General features: G+C 38.6%; 2 protein-coding genes across 3 annotated transcripts in view; one reads left to right on the plus strand and one right to left on the minus strand.

Annotated features, from left to right (window-relative positions):
• The window catches only part of SIAE (sialic acid acetylesterase), a 35277-nt gene extending 34882 nt beyond the window's left edge, over positions 1–395 (minus strand). The window contains exon 1 of the mRNA XM_032167782.2: positions 196–395. Coding sequence (XP_032023673.1) covers positions 196–262 — 67 coding nt within the window. The 5' untranslated portion in view covers positions 263–395. The remainder of the gene's footprint in view (positions 1–195) is intronic.
• A 64-nt stretch (positions 396–459) lies between these two features.
• On the plus strand, positions 460–23185 carry SPA17 (sperm autoantigenic protein 17). Of its 2 annotated transcripts, XM_058446205.1 has the most exons (6): positions 460–526; positions 1815–1995; positions 7958–8028; positions 18374–18460; positions 20997–21136; positions 22853–23185. In XM_058446205.1, exons 2-6 carry the CDS (start codon positions 1842–1844, stop codon positions 22917–22919), a joined length of 519 nt encoding a protein of 172 aa, XP_058302188.1. In that variant the 5' UTR covers positions 460–526; positions 1815–1841; the 3' UTR covers positions 22920–23185. The 2 variants fall into 2 exon arrangements, with proteins under 2 accessions (XP_058302188.1, XP_032023679.1); XM_032167788.2 differs by lacking the exon at positions 22853–23185 and having other exon boundaries at positions 20997–21333.
• Positions 23186–23385: the final 200 nt, after the last annotated feature.

The raw sequence follows: 23385 nt of genomic DNA on the forward strand, positions 1-23385 counted from the left end.
AAGTGGAGAGGCCAGGGTTCAACCCAGCAGACCCCTGCAGACCGGGCCTCGGTCGGAGACGCGAGCCCCTAGCCTAGCTAGCTTCCTTCGTCGACCTTGAGAAAGGGGCGCGGATCCGAGTCCCGCAGGGGACACGGGGTCTTGGAGCCCGCACAGGCTGAGGGGCAGGGCTCCGGCCGAGCCGGGCCGCCTCACCTGCACTTCTGTCGGCCCAGAGGATTAATGGCAGCACCAGCCCGAGTACAAGCCCCGGCGCGACCATGCTTGCAAGGATCTGCCCGCCGCCCCGGACTGGGAAGGTGGGCTCCCGGCAGGGCCGGGGCCTGGGCGGGGGCGAGGCCGGCTCCACCCTTTTGCAGTCCTCGGAGCCTCCCGCGACCTCAGGACTGGGCTGTGCTCGCCCCTTCTCGGCCGCCGTAGTTACTTTTTTTTTTTTTTTTTTTTTTTTTTTTTTTAAAGCAAAAGCGGTTACCCAGCAACGAGAAAAACAACCGGAACCGGCGGCACCAGCTCGGAGAGAAAGGAGGTGAGGCCGCTTCCCCACTTCCTCTCCGACACCAAGACCTAGCCTTTTCCCTTCGTCTCTCGCATTCCCTCAGCATCCCAGACACAGCCTCGGAGCCCTGGGCCGTTTGGGAGCCGAGGCAGCCCATTCTGTGCGAGTCTGAAATCCCAGGTCCTCAACATCCCGCCACCGACTAGACCGGTCTGCCCCCTCCGCCCGCCCTCCTCTGCCCACATTGGTTCAGAATCTCGCCAGCCCTTTTCACCACCCTAGAATGGTTCGATACCCCCATCTACTGCTTCCTCAGAAAAAGCAAAAGAGAGGAGTCAGGCGTGGTGGCGCGCGCCTGTAATCCCAGTTGCTCGGAAGGCTGAGGCGGGAGCATCGCTGGAGCCCAGGAGTTCGAGACCAGAGACCCCGTCTCAAAGAAAAAAAAAAAAAAACGATGAAACGAGAACGCTCCATAGTCTGAGCCTCATTAAACCGTCTGGTTCTCCCAACCTGGACCCCTACCACGGCCTCCGCCTCTATTCCGCATTGACGCACACTGTCACATTAACAGGCCAGGTCCGGGAGGATTCTTCTCATACTCAGTAGCTCAGCCCGCTGCTTAGCAGCTACCCTTAATCTAGCCCTTGTATTTCAAGACAGAAAGAGACAGCCTGGCCAAGAAGAAACCGGAAAATATAAGAATTCTAAAATTTTAGAGGCTGGGATTGCAAAATCATGACACACAGCCCCATCCCATCCCATCCCCCCCCACACACACGCACGCATAACCCCATTCCACAGTACAAAGGTGTTCGAAGCATTGTGGGTCATGCTTCAGAAGTGGCAGCAAAGGGAAAGATTGTGCAACTTCTTCATTCAACAAATTAATTTCTAGAACCAGGACTAATTTCTACTTTTTAAAAAAAATAGACCTCAAAGAAGGTCTTCTCAGCAATTGATAATGAATTCAATTTAACTTTTTAGCAATCATTCTCTCTCAATTCCTGTGTGATAGCAAAAATTACCCTTACCTTTTGAGCATATAAAGGGTAAAGAGAAAAAGTCATATTGAAAATTATGGGTTTTTTTCAGGGTTTTAAATGATTTGGCCTAGTGAATGGGTCTGTGTTTGTATTATTCTAATTCACAATGGAGATTTCAAAACTCTTTGGAAGAAATGGATGGGCTTGGGTTGTGTTGGGGAAAAAAGAATTCAAGTCCAAATATATGGGTCTCAGAAATAATTTGTTGGCATAGCTGTGATTATATAAGTAAAATCAGACAAATTTAAAGACAGTACTCCTTAATGAATCTTTAGGTTCCATAGGCAGTTCTTACCAAGAAGATGTCGATTCCATTCTCCAACACCCACTACCGAATTCCACAAGGATTTGGGAATCTTCTTGAAGGGCTGACACGCGAGATTCTGAGAGAGCAACCGGACAATATACCAGCTTTTGCAGCAGCCTATTTTGAGAGCCTTCTAGAGAAAAGAGAGAGTAAGCTTTCTAAAATTAGTCATTTTTTAAAATAAGAAACTAAGCATTTGTTTATGGTTAAGACCATCTCCATTCTGCAGAAAGCCTTTGTGAGGCAGGGAGTTTCAGATAACAGTTCTTGCTCTTTGAAACAGTATGTACCTCTTTGATATGTTCTCTTAAATTCGTTTCATATTATCGAAGATTACCAGTTCATTGTTCAGACCATCTTCATTGTATTTCTCACGGATATATAGCATGGAAGGTAACTGCAAAAGAGCATACATTTCTCGGGAGAAATCAGTGGGGGAAAAAAAGATCATACAGTCTACCCTCGCCACGTTCCAGCACGCTGTTCCTGTGCATCCCTGGCAGCTGACTATTATTCCTGAGATGAGTATCTGTGGTTTCCTTTCAATTTTGATTCCTTCCATTGGAAAGTATTATAAGTGCTGCAAAAAGAATTCTGCACTCCTTAAATAAACTGATATTCACTGGGGTATATGAAACTGTTCTGCAATAACGGCACAGACAAACTGATTTGAAAGGTGGACTACCAGCTTGGAAAGGTAATTTATATTCTTTATGCTAAGTTCCATCCTGCACAGAGACCCAGATGCCCACTAACAGTAACTCTTTGGTTGAAAGCCAAAGCAAAATTCCTTCACTCCTGTAAATAAAATTTACAAATTCCCAACCTTGAAGGTTTATGACTGTCAGGACTTTAACAGCTTTGTACTAAAAACCTATCCTTAGCCAGACATGGTGGTGCACACCTTTAGTACCAGCTACTCAGGGGCTGAGGCAGGAGGATCACTTGAGCCCAGGGATTCAAGACAGTACTGAGCTATGATTAAACTTGTGAATAGCCACTGCACTCCATCCTGGGCAACATAGTCCCCTTTCCCACTACCACGACCCCCGCTCCAACCCCCAGAAAGCCATTCTCGATTAGAACATCCATTTTGTGTAAATTCTTGTCATCATTACTTTTTATTACAGTATTCTAACAGAGTGGTAAAGGTAACTAGAAATAGGCACAAGCAAACAAACATTCTATTGTAATCATTTTATAGTGGAAGAAAACCTAGCACAAGGGTAGAATTAAAACAACTCCCACACACACTGCATAGCTCCACCCCTTGCTTTTTTCGCCCTGCCCTAGCAGAGCTCAAAATCTCTGCCAATTTCCTGAATGTTGCTGGTCTTTTCCATATCCGGTCAGTGTGAATATTTGTTGCACAATCTGAAACTTTAAATATTTTCCACTGAAAACATTTGATAAACTATATTTAGAAGAGGAACGTTATTAAGAGAAATCATTTGGCAATAGACTTGGGGGCCTATTTGAGGGCAGAGGTAGGAGGAGGGTAAGGATTGAAAAACTACCTATCAGGCATTATGCTGATTACCTTGGTAACAAAATTGTCTCTACACCAAAGCCCCTTAACACAGAGTTTAACCATGTAACAAATCTGCACGTGTATCCCTTGAACCTAAAATAAAAGTTGGAAGGGGAAAAAAATTAAATTATTTGGGAAAATAGGTGAATTATAATGAACGTTAATTTTATTATAAGATTAACTACGAATTCTTGCAGTAAAAGTCTTTAGTCATTTATTTAATTTTAGAACTCAGAAACATTCCATTATAAAAACATTTGCGTCATTGTTACTGAATCACAATAATTAAAGCAAATGATGATTCAGATTAATGGTCTCAGGACACTAGCTCTCTAATAAACAATGGGTAAAACCATTTGAAAAAATTGTAAGCACCACACCCAATTCCACCCATGTCAACCAAAGACAAATTATCTAGAAGATATAAGCATCAGAATTCAGTCTCTTCAAAAAGGAAAAAAACCAATCATTATGGACCTCTGGCTCAGTCTCCCACACGATGCAAGAATTCCCTTGCCAGCATTCATCATAGGTGGTTACTACTCTTAATTTTTATTTTTGTGACAGGAAACATGTTAGTATATGATTTAAATGGTATTTCAGGTCACTAGGAAAAAGGTGGACTTTTTATTATTTTAAGATAAAGAAGGAAAAAGATGAAATTGGATCAATTTCTTATACACAAGGACAAATTCCAAATTAGTCGAGTATATAAATATTTTTTAAAAGAAACCATACAGATACTAGAAGAAAATATGGATGAATTTATGTATAAGAGAAGAAAAAATTTTGCTAGCTAAATTGCTTTAATTGCTTCAAAAATTCGGAAGCAATTAGAGAAAAGATTGTTATAAATTGACAACATAAAAGTAAACTTTTACATGAGAAAAAGCACTGTGAGGAAGACAAAACTACAAAAGACAAACAAAAAATATTTGCAATTTATATCCCAATGGGTTAATAGCCCTAATAAATAAATAGTTTGTAAAAACAGTGTGTTATAGGCTTATAGAACCCAGTAGAAAATATTGGCAAGAGATGTGAGCAAATAATTCACACAAAAATGAATGCAAATGGCACTTATGAAAATATATTCAAACTAATTCATAATAACAGAAGTCCAAACCAAAACTACACTGAGCTACCAATAAGAACCCCTCCATTACATTGGCAAAAAGCCAACATGCTCTGTAGGCTGTGGGATAATAAGCATTTATATACATTGCTGGTAGATAAGCAAAATGCCATAACTTCTGGGAGGGGAACTTAGCAATACCTACCAAAATTATATATGTATTTAACCTTTGACCCAGAAGTGCCACTTCTACACTTTTCAGAGCATCATTCTTTGTAGAAACAACCCCAATATCAATAGGAGTTTGAGTGAACAAACTATAACACATCTACACAACAGAATTATATATATAGCTGTTTTCAAAAATGAGAACGATCTCTCAATAATACTATGGATGATACTGTGGAGTGATTTTCAGGATATATTCAGTGAAAACGGCAAGATGGGGAAAAGTGTGCTTAGTGTGCTACCATTTTTTCTAACACAGACGGGGGTCTCACGATGTTGTCCAGGCTGGCCTCAAACTCCTGGGCTCAAGTGATGATCCTCCTGCCTCAGCCTCTCAAAGCACTGGAATAACAGCTGTGAGAAACAACACCTGGCCAGTATGCTATCATTTAACAAAAGAGGTTGATGAATACATAACTGTTTGTGTGTGTGTGTGTGTGTGTGTGTGTGTGTGTGTGTATTTGCCACAGGGTTTGGCTCTGGCTCTGTCACCCAGGCTGGAGTGCAGTGGTGTAATTGTGGCTCCACTGCAACCTCCCAGGCTCAAGCAGTCTTCCCACTTCAGCCTCCTGAGTAGTTGGAACTACAGGCATGCACAAACACGCTGGGCTAATGTTTGTTTTGGGGAGGTTTTTTGTTTTGTTTTGTTTTGTTTTGTAGAGACAGTGTTTTGCCGTGTTACCCAGGCTGGTCTTGAACTCCTGAGCTCAAGCATCCGCCAGCCTCCGCCTCCTAAAGTGCTGGGATTACAGGCATGAGGCACCATGCCCAGCTTTGTTTATATTTTTAAATGGAAAAGTAAATGTTTAAAAACTTAACATTTACCTTTAGGAGAAAGTGAACAGGGTAGAGAGAACATGATAGAAAATATCTTGAATTTCGAATCATAAAAGGTTAACATAGTTATAATTTTAAATTTAAGATTGTTAAGCTACTCGGGAGGCTGAGGCAAGGGAATGGCTTGAACCCAGGAGGCGGAGGTTGCAGTGAGCCGAGATCGCACCACTGCACTCCAGCCTGGCGACAGGGTGAGACTCTGTCTCAAAAAAAAAAGCAGTTTCTAAAATATAAAAGCAAAGTGAAACATATGAGCCTAACTAGTATAGACTGGGTGACATAACCACACAGAAAGGAATTATTTCAAGTGATATTAAAATGGAGTAATTTGACCATACATGCCTAGTACATATATCCTAAAAACAAAATGAACTTTAAAAAAAACCCTTAAGCTATTTTCAGTAATCATTGTTAATCATATTATGGTACGGTTATTCTGAAATTATATATTGAAATTGTATATTGTAGAACAAAGCAAGTAAGCAACTAAGCTAGTGTTATTAGGAAGAAGATTTTTGGTGTAGGAAAAACAACATACAATTATGAAAATGAAAGAGGTTAATAAAATCCTGTAATCTTAAATTTGAGTTGAAAAATATCACTGTGACCTCATGTTTTCTCTTTAAAAAATGAAAGAAGTATTTTCTAGCTCTGTACATTAAAGGTCTCAAAACAATGACCAACCCAGTACCAGTGAGCACCCAGCTTCTAGGCTGTCATCTCTAAATACCATTCCCAGGAATGAGGGCTTCTTGGAAAACAAGCTAATTTCATGAACTTGGCAGGAAATATACCAGATTAGGCTGAACAACGTCTTGCCATACCAGAGAACAAGGAAGCTATCAAAGGTTACTAGAGGTGTTTCCAAAGGACTCAGGAACATTTGAGCACCTGAATAAGCTACCACTGGACAAATGTTTAATAATTAGAGCATCAATAAGAATAATATGTGCATTGGATTGAAATGCATCCATTTTCTTAAACATTCGTGAATTTGTGATGGTTAAAAAAAAACTCATTTGGTCATCTTGAGAGGTTCCTAGGAATCCAACTGATTATTCTGAAAACTGGTAAATAAAAGGAAAGAACTAAACCTTTAATCTTTCTTTTCTGTAAGAACTGTTCTTCAGAGTAACCAAACGGTTGATGAGGAAAAGTTTTCCTTAATGAGTACTCCAGAAAATAAAGAAGTATTGATCAAATTAGAGCATTACTATTTCACAACCCCTAAAGAAATGATCTAAGCAAGGATCATCAGGGGGCCAATAAAAATTATAAAATGAGTAACCAGATATTATAAATTTATGACAGAATTACACAGCACTACCAATCAAGTGTACTTGCAGAAAAAAATCAAACCATCAAACCCAAATTAGATCAAACCTATACAGCTAGCTACAGGAAATTCAAAGGCAGAAGAACTTGTTAAAAGCCACCATGGGGATAGTCAGAAACATCTGAACTGTGAAAAACTCCAAAGGGAAAATGACCTAATTTCATCAACAGATAAATTGCAAGGAAAGAATAGGGGCTGGGGGATCTTCCTTTAAAAGAAATTTAAAACACATACAAAGAGCTGTGTGTACCCGTTTTCGGAGTCCTGATTTGAACCAACAAATAAATAGACAATGGAAGGAATTTGGATAGTGGACTGAATAGTTGAGGATATTGAGGAATTATTAATATTTTTAGTATTTTGAAGTATGATAATGGTGTTGTGGTTTTTATTTTAAAAGAGTATATATTGAGATACATTCTGAAATAAATAATTGTAGATAAAATAACAGGATGCAAGGGGTTGGGTTAAAAATAATCAGAAAAAAGTGCAGAAAAATAATCAGAAGAAAAAGTCATAGATAAAATAATCATGGGTTGATCATTGAATCTAGACAATATGCTCATGGGAGTTTGTTATCATATCTACTTTTTAAGTTTGAAATTTTCATAATATAAAGTTAAAGAAAAAACTTGTTTAAAAATAAATCCCTCTGCTTGTCTGTGTCAACTGTCTACATAATATACTTCATTTAAAAAAATTTCTCCCATCTTTCACTTTTCCAAACTTTCTGACAGCTTAGCATTTAGGTTTATACATTTTTCTGTGTTTACTAATACATGTTCTAAGTGTCTACATTTATATTTAAATACTGGCATTTGTTCTTTTTCCCATTTTATTATAAATTCTATGAAGGCAGAAATTTAAGTTTTTAGTGCTTTTCTAAATATCCCCAAAGGCTAATCCAATGTTCAGTTGGTTATCATATATTTAATAATCACTGGTAACGTCTGCAGTGCTAGGCTATGTACAATGTCAATAAGGTTTTGGACTGCCAGTAAAGAACCTGTAATTTGAAACAAGAAACTTATACTTTTGTTACTATTCCACATTTACCTTAATGAATTCAAATAAATCTGAAGTTATTATATTTTTATTATTTAGAAACCAACTTTGATCCAGCAGAATGGGGGAGTAAGGTAGAAGACCGCTTCTATAACAATCATGCATTCGAGGTATGGTCCTTTGAAGCTGTTGGATTTGGCTATTTCTTCTCTCCGTCTACAGCTAGTGATTATTAGGCTATCCCCAGAATTGTGAGAATTATGTGAGGAGGCATCACAAATAACTTAATAAATCTTTTTAATTGTGCTGGGATTTTTTGCTGAGAATATTTTTCTAAAGTATCTGAGTCATGTACAGATATTTCACTTAAGTTTAACGATGAACAACAGGAAGAAGGTGCTTAAAAGTTATGAATAATTATTTCATCATTTATTCTTCAAATGTTTTCAGCATCACAGTGCTAAGCAATAGCAGGTACTCCACAAATAATTACTGAATTAATAGATGATATTTCATAGACCAAAACACTATTAGTCCAATTATTTCATTATCATTGATATGATATTATTGATACAAAAGACTGGTTAGAATTAAAGATGGTAATGGTGTAGTTTTCTCTATAAAGCTAGTTTTCTCTATAAGGCTAGTTTTTTCAGAGTCTGAGCCTTTCTCTTTAGCAGCTTTACAAAGACAGTTTCCTCAAAAAAATTAAGCCCTAAACCAAAGGCACTAATTGCTTGTAAGGAATCAGTGTCCTGATTTGTATCTAGAATGGTTCTGGTTAGGTACCATCCTTGGGAGAATTGAGAAAAGAGCCTCTCAAAACATTCTCTGTGTTCCATGGTTCAGATAATGAATGCTGGTTGAGAAAGGCTGTGTGGAATCAGCATTATTGGCATCAACTGGAAACTTGATAGAAATTCAGAGTCTCACAGGAAACATGAAAAACAAGGAAATATGAAACCCCAGAATGAACACAACAGTTCTCCAGCAATAGATCATAACCGGAATGAAATTGTTAAAGTCTCAGATAAGGAACTCAAAATACTGATTTTTAAATATGGTCAGTGAGGTGCAAGGGAAATCTGAAAACCAATTCAAAGAACTCAGTGAAACAATTCAGGATATGAATGAAAAATTTTACAAGGGGATAGATTTTTATTCTTAAAAAAACTCTAACATAAATTCTGGAATTGAAGAATTTATTGAAGGAAATATAAAATACATTCAAAAGACTTAACAACAGACTAGACTAAGTAGAACAAAAAAATTTTAGAACTTGAATACAGGTCTGAAACAATCCAGTAAGACAAAAATAAAGAATAAACAAAGCTTTTAAGACATTTGGGACAACATAAAGCAGCTGAATATTTGAATTATTGGTATCCCCAAGGACAAAAAGATCAGAAGGCTCAGAAAACCTATTTAATGCAATAATAGATGAAGACATCACAAGTCTAGCAAGAGATTTAAACATCCAGATATAGGAGGTGCAGTGATTCCCTAAACAAATACAATGCAAAAAAAAAAAAAAGTTTTCCCGACAGCACATTAAAATCAAACTGTCTAAAGTCAAAGAGTGAATTCTAAAAACAGCAAGATGAAAACATCTCATCAACTGTGAGAGAAACCCAATCAGACTAATAACCATACTTCTCAGCAGAAACCTGACAGGCCAGGAGAGAGTGGGATGATAATTCAAAGAGCTGGAAGAAAACAACTATCAGCCAAGAATTCTATATCCAGCAAAATTAACCTTCATAAATGAAGGAGAAATAAAATATTTCCCAAACAAGCAAATGCCGAGGGCATTCGTCTGTACTAGGCTGGCCCTACAAGAAGTGTTCAAGGAAATCCTAAACTTGGAAGCAAAAAAATGGCATTTAGCATCATGAAAACAAAGGAAAGTGTAAAACTCACTGTTAAAGCGATCACACAAAGGAGGAACAGAAATGAATCAAATGGCACCACTACAGAATTCCACCAATCCACAATGACAAACAGGAAGAGAAAAAGAAACAATGTATAAAATAACCAGAAAGCAATTAGCAATATGACAAAAGGAACAAAACTCCACAAATCAATAATAACTTTAAACATATATGGATTAAATGCTCAACATAAAAGCTATAGACTGGCTGAGTGGATTTCTTTAAAAAAACAAAACAAAACATGATTCCACTATATGCTGCTAATAAGAAACTCACCTTACCTGTAAAAACATTTAGACTGAAAATAAAGAGGTGGAAAAAGATATTCCATGCCAACAGAAACCAAAAGCAAGCAGAAGTAGCTATAGTTATATTAGGTAACAGTAAAAAAACAACAATAAACAAGTTTATTTTATAATGATAAAGGGATCAATTCAGTAAGAGGATATAACAATTGTAAATATATACACACCCAGCACTGGAGCAACCGGATTCATTAAAAAAAATTACTATGTCTAAAGACAGAGGTAGACTGCAATACAATAATAGTGAGGGGCTTCAACACCCCACTCATAGCATTAGACAAATTATCTAGACAGAAAATCAACAAAGTGATATCATTTGGCTGTGTCCCCACCCAAATCTCATCTTGAATCATAGTTCCCATAATCCCCATATGTTGTGGGAGGGATGCAGTGGGAGGTAATTGAATCATGGAGGGTGATGGTTTAATAAGGGGCTTTTTCCCCCTTTGCTCAGCTCTCATTCTCTCTCCTGCCACCCTGTGAATAGATGCCTTCCACCATGATTGTAAGTTTTCTGAGGCCTCCTCAGCCATGCAGAACTGTGAATCAGTTAAACCTCTTTTCTTAATAAATTACCCAGTCTCAGGTATTTCTTCATAGCAGTGTAAGAACAAACTAATACACTAATTTTTTTTTTTGAGGCAGAGTCCCATTCTGTCACCCAAGCTGGAGTGCAGTGGCACAATCTTGGCTCACTGGAACCCCTGCCTCCTGGGTTCAAGTGATTCTCTTGCCTCAGCCTCCCGAGTAGCTGGAATTACAGGTGCATGCCACCACGCTCAGCTAATTTTTGTATTTTGTATTTTCGACATGTTGGCCAGGCTGGTCTCAAACTCCTGGCCTCAAGTGATCCATCCACCTCGGCTTCCCAAATTACTGGGATTATAGGCATGAGCCACTGCTCCCGGCCTAATACAGTAAATTGGTACTGCAGAGAGTGAGGCATTACTGGAAAGATACGCAAAAATGTGGAAGCAACTTTTGAACTGGGTAACAGGCAGAGAGGTTCGAACTATTTGGAGGGCTCAGAAGACAGGAAGATGTTGGAAAGTCTGGAACTTCCTAGAGACTTGTTGAATGGCTTTGACCAAAATGCTGATAGTGATATGGACAACGAAGTCCAGGCTAAGGTGGTCTAAGATGAAGATGAGGAACTTGTTGAGAACTGGAGTAAAGGTCACTCTTACTATGCAAAGAAACTGGCAGCATTTTGCCCCTTCCCTAAAGATCTGTGGAACTTTGAACTTGAGAGAGATAATTTACGGTATCTGGCGGAGGAAATTTCTAAGCAGCAAAGCATTCAAGAGGAAGCAGATCATAAAAGTTCGGAAAATTTGCAGCCTGATGACACAATGGAAAGAAAACTCCATTTTCTGGGGAGAAATTCAAGCTGGCTGCAGAAATTTGCATAAGTAATGAGAAGCCAAATGTTAATCACCAAGACAATGGGGAAAATGTCTCCAGGGTATGTCAGAGACCTTCACAGCAACCTCCCATCACAAGACTGGAGGCATAGGAGGGAAAAATGGTTGCCTCGGCCAGACCCAGGGCTCCCCTGCTCTGTGCAGCCTCGGGACATGGTGCCCTGTGTCCCAGCTGCTTCAGCTCCAGCTCTGGTTAAAAGGGGCCAATGTACAGTTCAGGCCATTGCTTCAGGGGGTGCAGACCCCAAGCCTTGGTGGCTTACATGTGGTGTTGAGCCTGTGGGTCCACAGAAGTCAAGAATTGAGGTTTGGGAAACTCCACCTAGATTTCAGAGGATGTATGGAAACACCTGGATGTCCAGGCAGAAGTTTGCTGCAGGTGCAGGGCCCCCATGGAGAACCTCTACTAGGGTAGTGCAGAAGGGAAACGTGAGATCGGAGCCCACACAGAGTCCCCACTGGGGCACTGCCTGGTGGAGCTGTGAGAAGAGGGCCACCATCCTCCAGACCCTAGAATGGTAGATCCACCAACAGCTTGCACTGTGCACATGGAAAAGCTGCACACACTCAATGTCAGCCCAGGAAAGCAGCCAGGAAGGGAGCGCTTTACCCTGCAAAACCTCACGTTTCCCTTCTGCACTACCCTAGTAGAGGTTCTCCATGGGGGCCCCGCACCTGCAGCAAACTTCTGCCTGGACATCCAGGTGTTTCCATACATCCTCTGAAATCTAGGTGGAGTTTCCCAAACCTCAATTCTTGACTTCTGTGGACCCACAGGCTCAACACCACATGTAAGCCACCAAGGCTTGGGGTCTGCACCCTCTGAAGCAATGGCCTGAACTGTACATTGGCCCCTTCCCAAGGCCATGGGAGCCCACCTCTTGCATCAGCACACCATGGATATGAGACATAGACTCAAAGAAGATCATTTTGGAACTTTAAAGTTTAATGACTGCCCTGTTGGATTTCAGACTTACATGGGGCCTGTAGCACCTTTGTTTTGGGCAGTTTCTCCCATTTGGAGCAGGTGTATTTACCCAATGCCTGTACCCCCATTGTATCTGGGAAGTAACTAACTTGCTTTTGATTTTACAGGCTCATAGGCATAAGGAACTTGCCTTGTCTCAAATAAGACTGAACTTGGACTTTTGGGTTAATGCTGGAATGAGTTAAGACTTTGGGGGACTGTTGGAAAGGCATGATTCTGTTTTGAAATGTGAAAGCATGAGATTTCGGAGGGGCCAGGGGCCAAATGATATGCTTTGGCTGTGTCCTCACCCAAATCTCATCTTGAATTGTAGTTCTCGTAATTCCCACATATCATGGGAGGGATCTCCTGGAGGTAATGGAATCATGGATGAGGGGGAGTGGTTTTATAAGGGGCTTTTCCCTCTTTGCCCCGCTCTCATTCTCTCTCTTGCCACCCTTTGAAGAGGTGCCCTCTGCCTTGATTGTAAGTTTCCTGAGGCCTCCCCAGCCATGCAGAACTGTGAATCAATTAAACCTCTTTTCTTTATAAATTACCCAGTCTCAGGTATTTCTTCATAGCACTGTGAGAATGGACTGATACAATAGCATTGGACTTAAATTTGACTTTAAACAAATGGACCTAACAGACATTTACAGAACATTCTACCCAACAATTGCAGAATATATATTCTTTTCATCAGCACATGGAACATTCTCAAAGATAGACCATATTGTGTTAGGGCACAAAACAAGTCTCAACAAATTTTAAAAAGTCAAAATAATATCAAGTATCTTGTCAGACCACAGTGGAATTAAACTAAAATTCAATACCAAGAGGAGCTTTGGAAATGATACAAATACATGGAAGTTAAACAACATGTTTCTGAATGTCTATTGGATCAAAAAAGAACTTAAGACAGAAATTTTAAAAAAACTGTTTGAAACAAATGAAAACGAAACACAACATAACAAAACCTATGGTATACAGAAAAAGTAGTGCTAAGAGAGAAGTTGATAGCAATAAGTGCCTACGTCAAAAATGTAGGAAGATTACAAATTAACAATTAAAGGATGAACTCAAGCAACTTGAAAAGCAAGAACAAACCAAACAATAGCAGAAGAGAGAACAAAGATCAGAGCAAAACTAAATTAAAGACTAAAATAACAATACAAAGGATTAACAAAACAAAAAGTTGGTTCATTGAAAAGATAAATAAAATTGATAAATGGCTAGCTAGACTAACCAAGAAGAGAGACGACCCAAATAAACAAAATCAGAAATGAAAAAGAAGACGTTACAACTGATAGCACAGAAATACAAATGGTCATCAGAGACCATTATGAACAATTACACACTCACAAACTGGAAAACATAGAGGAAATAGATAAATTCCTGGAAACATACAACCTACCAAGATTGAACCAGGAAGAAATAGACAACCTGAACAGACTAATAATGAGTAGCAAGATTGATTCTGTAATAAAAATCTCCCCCACCCCAACACCACCAAAAAACAGCCCAGGACTGGATGGATTCACAGCCAAATTCTACCCAGTTCTACATACAAAGGAAAACTAATACCAAGCCTCCTGAAACTATTCCAAAAAATTGAGAAGAATGGATTCTCCCTAACTCATTCTATGAGGCCAATATCACCCTAATACGAAAATGAGACAAGGACCCAACAAAAACAGAAAACTGCAGACAAATATTCCTGATGAACATAGATTCAAAAATCCTCAACATAATACTAGCAAACAGAATCCAACAGCACATCAAAAAGGTAATACACCATGATAAAATCAGTTTTAAACCAGGGATGCAAGGATGGTTCAACATATGCAAATCAATAAATGTGATACATCACATCAACAAAATGAAAGACAAAAACCATATGCAGAAAAAGCATTTGATAAAATACAACATCCCTTCATGATAAAAACCCTCAACAAACTAGGCACAGAAGGAACATACCTCAAAACAATAAATGCCGTGTACAAAAATCTCACAGCTAATATTATACTGAATGAGAAAAAGTTGAAAGCAATCCCCCAAAGAAGAGGAACAAGACAAGAATGCCCATTTTCACCCCTCCTATTCAACATAGTACTGGAAGTCCTAGCCAGAGCAATGAGGTAAGGGAAAGAAATAAAAAGCATCCATATTGGAAAAGAAGTTACTTATCTCTGTTCACTGATATATATATGTATATATATTCAGAGTGGGATCTCACTCTGTCATCCAGGCTGGAGTGCCATGCTGTAATTATAGCTCACTATAGCCTTGGCCTCCTGGGCTCAAGGGATCCTCCCATCTTATCCTCCCAAGTTGCTAGGACTACAAACATGTGCCACCACACTGAATAATGTTTTTGTCTTTTGTAAAAACGGGCTTTTGCTATGGTGTCCAGGCAGGTCTCAAACTCCCAGCCTCAAGCGATCATCCTGCCTTGGCCTCCCAGAGTGCCAGGATTACAGGCATGTGCCATCATGACTGACTCCCAATATAATCTTATGTCTAGAAAAATCTAAAGACTCCACCAGAAAACTCTTAGATTTGTTAAATGAATTCAGTAAAGTTGCAAGATACAAAATCAATGCACATAAATCATTAGCATTTCTATACACTAATAACAGTCTAACTGAGAAAGGAATCAAGAAGGCAATCCCATTTATAACAGCATTAAAAAACACATAGGAGTAAATGTAACCAAGGAGGTGAAAAAGCTGTACAAGAAAAACTACAAAACACTGATGAAACCAATTGAAGATGATACAAGCAAATGGAAAAGCATCACAGGCTCATGGATCAGAAGAATTAATATCTTTAAAATGACCATACTTCTGAAAACAATCTACAGATTCAGTGCTGTCCCTATCAAAGTACCAACTCACTTTTCACAGAATTGAGAAAAACAGTCCTAAAATTCATATGGAATCAAAAAAGAGTCCAAATAGCCAAAGCAATCCTTACAGGACGAACAAAACTGGAGACATCACATTACCTGACTTCAAGTGATATTATAGGTTGGTGCAAAAGTAATTGCCATTTTTGCTATTACTTTTAGTGGAAAAGACCGCAATTACTTTTGCACTAACCTAATACAAGGCTATAGTAACTGAAACAGCATAGAACTGGTATAAAAACAGATACATAGATCAACGGAATAGAGGAGAGGAGCCAGAAATAAAGCATATACATATAGCTAACTGATCTTTAGCAAAGCTGATAAGACCATATATGGTAGAAAGGACATCCTCTTCAATAAATAGTGCTAGCAAAATTGAAGAGCCATATATAGAAAAACGAAACTGGACCCCTATCTCCCATCATACACAAAAATCAACTCATCATGGATTAAAGACTTAAACATAAGACCTAAAACTGTAAAAATACTAGAAGAAAACCTAGGAGAAACTTTTCTGGATATTGGTCTAGGCAAAGAAGGTATGACTAAGATCACAAAAGCACAGGCAACAAAAACAAAAATAGACAAATGGGATTTAATTAAGCTAAAAAGCTTCTGCACAGTAAAAGAAATAATCAACAGAGTGAAGAGATAAGCTGTTGAATGGGAGAAATTACTTGCAAACTATTCATCCAACAAGGGACTAATATCCAAAATACACAAGGGAGTCCAACAATTCAACAACAACAAAAAATAAGTAATCTGATTAAAAAGTGGGCATAGGGCTGGGCATGGTGGTTCATGCCTGTAATCCCAGCACTTTGGGAGGCAAGGCAGGAAGATTGCTTGAGCCCAGGAGCTTGACATTAGCATGTGCAACATGGTGAAACCCATCTCTTCAAAAAATCAGCTAGACGTGGTGGTGTGCACCTGTAGTCCCCAGCTACTTGGGAGGCTAAGGTGAGAGGACTACTTGAGCCCACAGGTCAAAGCTGTAGTGCACTCCAGCCTGGGCAACAGAGTGAGATCCTGTCTCAAAAAAAAAAGAAAAAGAAAAAAGATCTTGGAAAAGGATATGAATAGAGATTTTTTAGAAGACATACAGATGTCCAACAGGTATATTAAAAAATGCTCAATATCACTAATCATCAGAGAAGTACAAATCAAAATTACAATAAGATATTATCTTACCCCACTCAGAATGGATACTATGAAAAAGACAAAAGAGTAACAGATACTGGCAAGGATGCAGGGAAAGGAGAACTCTTATACACTGTTGTCAGGAATGTAAATTAGTACAGCCTCTAAGGAAAGCAGTATGGAGATTTCACAAATAACTAAAAATAAAACGACCATTCAGTCCAGCAATCTCTCTGCTAGGTATCTACCCAAAGGAAAATAAATCAATATATCAAAAGATACCTTCATTTTTATGTTGTTTGCAGCGCCATTCACAACAGCAAAGATATGGAATCAACCTAAGTGTCTGTCCAATGGACGAATGAATAAGGAAAATATGGGATATATACACAATAGAATACAATTCAGCCATAATAAAGAATGAAGTCGTGTCTTTTCCAGCAACGTGGATGAAACAGGAGGCCATTATCTTAAGTGAAACAAGCTAGGCACAGAAAGACATGTAGTGCTTGTTTTCATTCATAAGTGGGTGCTGAAAAAATGTGTTTAAATGGACATAGACAGTGGAATGACAGATAATGGAGACTCAGAAGAGTGAGGAGAGGTGGGAGAAGGGAGAATAATGAGAAATTGGTTAAAGGCTAAAATGTACATTATTTGGGTGATGGACACCCTAAAAGCCCTGACTTGATCACCAATCCACACATGTAACAAAATTGTACATGTACTCCATAAATTTGTACAAATATAAAAGAAAAAGAAGAAATTCAAAGTATTGGGCCCCACTCCAGGTCTACAAATCAGAAGTTACATTTTTAAGAGATCATCAGAGTAATTTGTAGGTACATTAAAATTTGAGAACACTGCTCTAGACAACTGAGGTAGTACTATTAGCCACAAAGCACAGCAGATATTAGAATTGAAAAGAATTAACAAAGTTCAAGTTTTGGTGGTGTTCTCCAGTAGATTTGGGGAATTTCCTGAAGAAGGAGCTGTCACTTATCACATGAGTTTGAAAGTGAAGTTCCATCCATTTGTGCCTGCAGATATGGGTGTGTTCTGTTTATTTCCATTTTACTAGATTCTCTGTGCTCATGTTTTATTTGTATTCATGTTTTATCAAAATCAAAGGAATAATGTTGAAAGATTTTAAATACTTGCATCACATAGCAATTTTGGGGTGTTTCTTTTTTTAATTCTAAAGGCTTTATTTGATTAACTTATATATTCTTAAATTTTGGTTTTATGGGTTAAAGAAGCTCTTTCCATAGGTGTGAATTAGTAATGAAGGAAGACTTAAATAGCCATGTCAAAATAAGCAGAGGTGGTTTCTCCTTTTATATTTAAATCATAAAGCAAAACTCCACAGCAAAACTTACTTCTTTGACTAGTTTTAATCCATAAACGTCACTAAAAAGTCAATTTGATGTCACATTATGGAACACAATGCCATTTATTTTATTCCTATTTTAGAAACTATCGGAACCTCTTTTTTATACTTTGTTCAGGATTCATTACATCATCTTATCAACTTTTAGTATAGGACAGTGGTTTATTTTTAACATAAAACAGTGGTACACACATTCCGAAAGCAACAGATCAAACATTTTTGCCAATTATTTGGTCTTTAATATTTGTTTACACATATTCCCTTAAGAGCTTTTATTATTTCTTCTTGTTTCAGTGTATTTTCCTTATTAAAAGATAAATACATAGTATTTAATTCCCTCTATTTCTCAGTAATTTAAAGTAATATTTCATTACTTCTAAGCAGTTTGATACAAGACTTTGCTATTTTGGAAACATTGCTAATTGTGGCTCTCTCCTATCTGTCCAGGAGCAAGAACCACCTGAGAAAAGTGATCCTAAACAAGAAAAGTCTCAGATATCTGGGAAGGAGGAAGAGACATCAGTCACCATCTTAGTATGTAATATTTTTCATGTACTATTGGATTCCTACAAAGAATGATATTGCCCAATTTAAAATTGAACTCCAAATATGAATGTCTGTTATCTTTATTGTCAAAATTATGATTTTACTTTCCAGATAATTAACATCAGTGATAAACTAACTGGTAGATAATTTTCAGCCATGCCTCTTATGATCAAAAATTCATTTTTCCCTTAAAAATGAAATCTTATTTTTCAAGATTGTTAATGGATGGAAAAATCTCCCTATGGGGAAGGGCAGACAGAACTCACAGCCCCAGTCATGATCCTTCAGATTCATCTTCCACTTTGGGAATTTTTCACTAATTGGTGCTGTCACCAATACACAATGGCAAATTTCAGAGATAACAAAAGGAAAATCACAGGGAATTACATATGGCCAAAATAATGGCTTTACAACAATGTGGCTTATTCATCTTCCATGCATAACGCTCTACAAAAATGCCTTTGTGCCTGATGTACTACATCCAAGCAGTCAAGACATAGCGGAGGCGGGGGCGTGGTGGCTCACATCTGTAATCCCAGCACTTTGGGAGGCCAAGGCAGGCAGATCACGAGGTCAGGAGATTGAGACCATCCTGGCTAACACGGTGAAACCCCATCTCTACTAAAAATAGAAAAAATTAGCCGGGCGTGGTGGCGGGCGCCTGTAGTTCCAGCTACTCGAGAGGCTGGGGCAGGAGAATGGCGTGAACCCGGGAGGCAGAGGTTGCAGTGAGCCAAGATCGCGCCACTGCACACCAGCCTGGGTGACAGTGCAAGGCTCCTTCTGAAAAAAAGGAAAAAAAAGACATAGCGAAGTCCACCCTCAAAGGCCCATGTTCAGTAATGTCACTTTAATAACTTGAAGTCAGCCACAATGAGAATATTAAAACCATGGCAAACACTGCAAATCAGGGCTTTGTTTCTTCTGGAAAGCCAGTTGTTAAAACACTTACCAGTACATCATTGTCTATATTCTTCATACTCCAGACTCTTGTGGACTAGGCCTCATAAGAAAGAAGAACTCACTCTCTAAAATGTCGAAGATCAAACCTGTGAGCTCCTTTTTATGTCTCAGGTCCCAGGTAGTTACCCAAGAACTGGCAGCCAGAATGGATATCCCCTCAAGGAATACCCTACTTCCTACCTAATGATGCATTGCTTTTCCCTATAAGATTTACAGGTTATTCCAGAATTGTATCAGTACAACCCAATGGCATTGGGTTGTACTGAAATAGCATTACATTAGGATATAACAGGAAGATTAACATTAAGATGTAACAGGAAGTCAAGGAAGAAGAGAGTTTTATTTCCTTACGTCTTTCATAGGTGCTCTTACACAGGTTTTCATGAGTTTGAGTAGGGATCTCATTGATTTCCAACTTGAGTGTATTTGTTTGCCTATATTAGGATGTCATCTCGAAGAATTTTGTACCATTCTGTTTGCATTTAAAAGTTTAAGAGCTAGATTTGTCTCATTATTTATAATATGGGGATAGGAGGCTTGAGCAACCCAAAGGTCCGTTAATATGAGATTGAGTAAATATTAAATCAAAGTACATCAGTATAATATAATGATGTCATAAAAAAAAGAATGGGCAGAGTTATACACTGACTAATAATACAGAAAAAGAGAACCAAGATATATCGTTACATGGAAAAAGTAGCTGCAGAACTTTGTGATTAGCATGATCTCATTTTTAAAATAAAAAGGCATATATATATATACCCACATGAATATATTTGCATATAGAGAAATTTTGGAAGGATGTAGATACTCAACTCATAATAATGGGTATCTCCCAGGAGCAGGATTTGGATAGGGGGAGAAAACTATCAATGCCAGTGACATTTGAGTTTTTAAAGTGTATACATGTCATTTCTATAATTTTAAAAGATATATTAAAAGCTATATATTCAATTGTACACTGAAGATTCATGCATTTTACTGTCTGTAAATTTATAGCTAAAAATTTGTACCCAATTTTTTTAAAAGAGGGTATGTGCCAAAGTTCAACCAACCATGTTAAAACTGACATTATTGGACTAAATGGATTTCTCTTTGGCACCTCACTTTAAATGTATGACTATGATTAGCTAATCGTTGAGAAATTGAGAAGTTATTCTAATTCATTATATGTAATTGTGATTATTTTGAAACATAACATTTACAATTCTTTCTTCTTAACATTTTTACCATGCCTCAAGGATTCTTTCTTGTCCCCCCAACTCCCTAAAAAATGTTGTTGCTCAGGAAACTTAAATAGGCACTATTTTGGGGGAATGAAAGTTGGCAATGATCTTTTGTTGCAGAGACATATTAAAAGAGTGACAAAACAAAATGCCTGCTATTTTGGCATTTGCCATTTGGTACATATACAATGTGACAATATATGAAATTCCCTCAGGAAGCAACAGCTCTCAGATAGTTGCATCCCTAAAATGATTAAATTTTATCCATTTATTTTTGTGGCATCAAAAATACGGCATGTTTAAAGAGTCTCTTACTTTTTCTCCTTTCGATGAAGGACTCTTCTGAAGAAGATAAGGAAAAAGAAGAGGTTGCTGCTGTCAAAATCCAAGCTGCCTTCCGGGGACACATAGCCAGAGAGGAGGCAAAGAAAATGAAAACAAATAGTCTTCAAAATGAGGAAAAAGAGGAAAACAAGTGAGGACACTGGTTTTACCTCCAGGAAACATGAAAAATAATCCAAATCTATCAACCTTCATATTAATGTCATTTTTTCCTGAGGAAGGAAGATTTGATGTTGTGAAATAACATTCATTGCTGTTGTGAAAATCTGTCATGAGCATTTGTTTAATAAGCATACCATTGAAACATGCCACTTGAAGATTTCTCTGAGATCATGAGTTTGTTTACACTTGTCTCAAGCCTATCTATAGAGACCCTTGGATTTAGAATTATAGAACTAAAGTATCTGAGATTACAGAGATCTCAGAGGTTGTGTGTTCTAACCATTATTAAATGAATAAATCCTCTCTATCACATCCCCCAAAAATGTTCTTTAGCTCCTGTTTCACTCCTAGTGATAAAGAATTTCACTGCTTTTTAAGGATAGTCTATTTAATTTTGGAATTTTAGAAAGATAAGCTGGGACAAAAATCTGCCTCCTTCAGCCTGGCCAACATGGTGAAACCCCAAGTCTACTAAAAATACAAAAATTGGCCAGGCGTGGTGGCACACACCTGTAATCCCAGCTACTCGGGAGGCTGAGGCAGGAGAATCGCTTGAACCCGGGAAGTGGAGGCTGCAGTGAGCCGAGATCGCACCACTGCACTCCAGCCTGGGCGACAGAGCAAGACTCTGTCTCAAAACAAAACAAAAAAATAAAAACCTCTGCCTCCTTGTAAGTTTAACCCACTGGTTTTCATTTATCATACATGTATTCAATCATTTATTGAAAATGTATTGAGTACTATTCATGTGCTGGGAATTAGTAGTGAATACTTGTTCTTACACTCATGCAACTTACAATGCTTTATTGTTTTGCTCTCCAGAACCACACAGAACAAGACTAATAACATCATATTGTAAAAAGCAAAAGCTATCATATCATGCTGCCTTCTTCAGTTAAAACTTCCCAAGTTTTTAAATATACAAATGGTAATGCCTGTTTCACAAACTCAGAGGCTTTATCTCTTTTATGTTTTCAATGAGCCATTCAAATCCCCAGCGCCTTAGTTTTAGAAAGTTCAGTCTCTCCTTTTTGAGGCCTCTCCACCTTTGATTGTCCAAGAAACTGAGGGTTCATGTCTTAGACCAAAGGGTGCAGTTCTTTTCCCAATACAAAGGGTAGAAAGTGGAGTCTTACCATTTAGTTAATGCTGTTGCCTTCTGCCATAATGTCGTAGCATAGTCCAGCAGACTGAGGTGATTCTCTGGCTGGTTCCAATTCCTGCCTGCACCATAGTGGATGGCCCATGATTTAGTTCCAGGATTACATGTCTCTTGGTTTATAGTCACAAAGCCAGTGTTCCCCCAAAGCTTAAAAACAAGCCAGGGTGGCTCAGTCCTGAGGAGCTTCTAAAACCAGGTATATGTTGTCACAACAAATACTCTCCTACAAACACTTTGATCCTTGTCCTGGGCTAGACATGCTCTTTCTGCAAAGCAGTTTTATTTCAGGTGCCTCACTGCCCTTCTCTGGCACTGAGCCTTTATCAGGTTCTGCAACAGAGGTTCCCCCAAGTGATCGCCACTCAAACACAGTTGATTCACACCAACCCTTTCAAGTTTGTGGCTTTCATTCTCTAATGTCTGCTCATACAGGCAGCGTTTCTCCTTCCAAAATCTTGCTGCCACTATAGAGAGTTTCATGCTAGCTAAACACAAGTCTCTAATATCCCCCTTCCTCTCCTCCAGGCTTACAGAGGAAAAGAAATCAGTTCTCCTCCAGGATTCCAGCTGTTCGTTCCTCCCATTCCACTGAAAGCACCGGCTTCTAACACCTTCCCCTCTCAGACAGAGCCATCCTGCTTAGAGGATTGTCAAGGGGGAACCCAGAATTTGTGCAAAGACTTAGATTCCCTGACCTGGAGAGGAGATCAGAAGAGGAAAAAAGGGATTTTTTCCCTAGTGAGTATATAGCAGGAAAAAAAAAGAGATGAGTTAGCTTTTTCAGTAATTCTCTTGTTATACACATAAAGTGACTAACACTATGCATTCCATACACACACACACACACAGATCTAGTGGTGGTGATATTTGTAGTGAAGGAGGAAAAGGAAAAGGTGAGCAATGGATGTGATATTACGAGAACAACACATATGAATGACACTTTATTAGAACTTATCTGGTTTTCCTCTTATCTCTCTGGCTGTTCCTTCTCAATTCCCTTTACTGGTAACTCTTCAACTCCCCAACCACTAAATGCTAAATGCCCTTAGGCTCAGTCT

Source organism: Hylobates moloch, unplaced genomic scaffold, assembly GCF_009828535.3.
Source record: "Hylobates moloch isolate HMO894 unplaced genomic scaffold, HMol_V3 SCAFFOLD_11, whole genome shotgun sequence".
NCBI lineage: Eukaryota > Metazoa > Chordata > Mammalia > Primates > Hylobatidae > Hylobates > Hylobates moloch.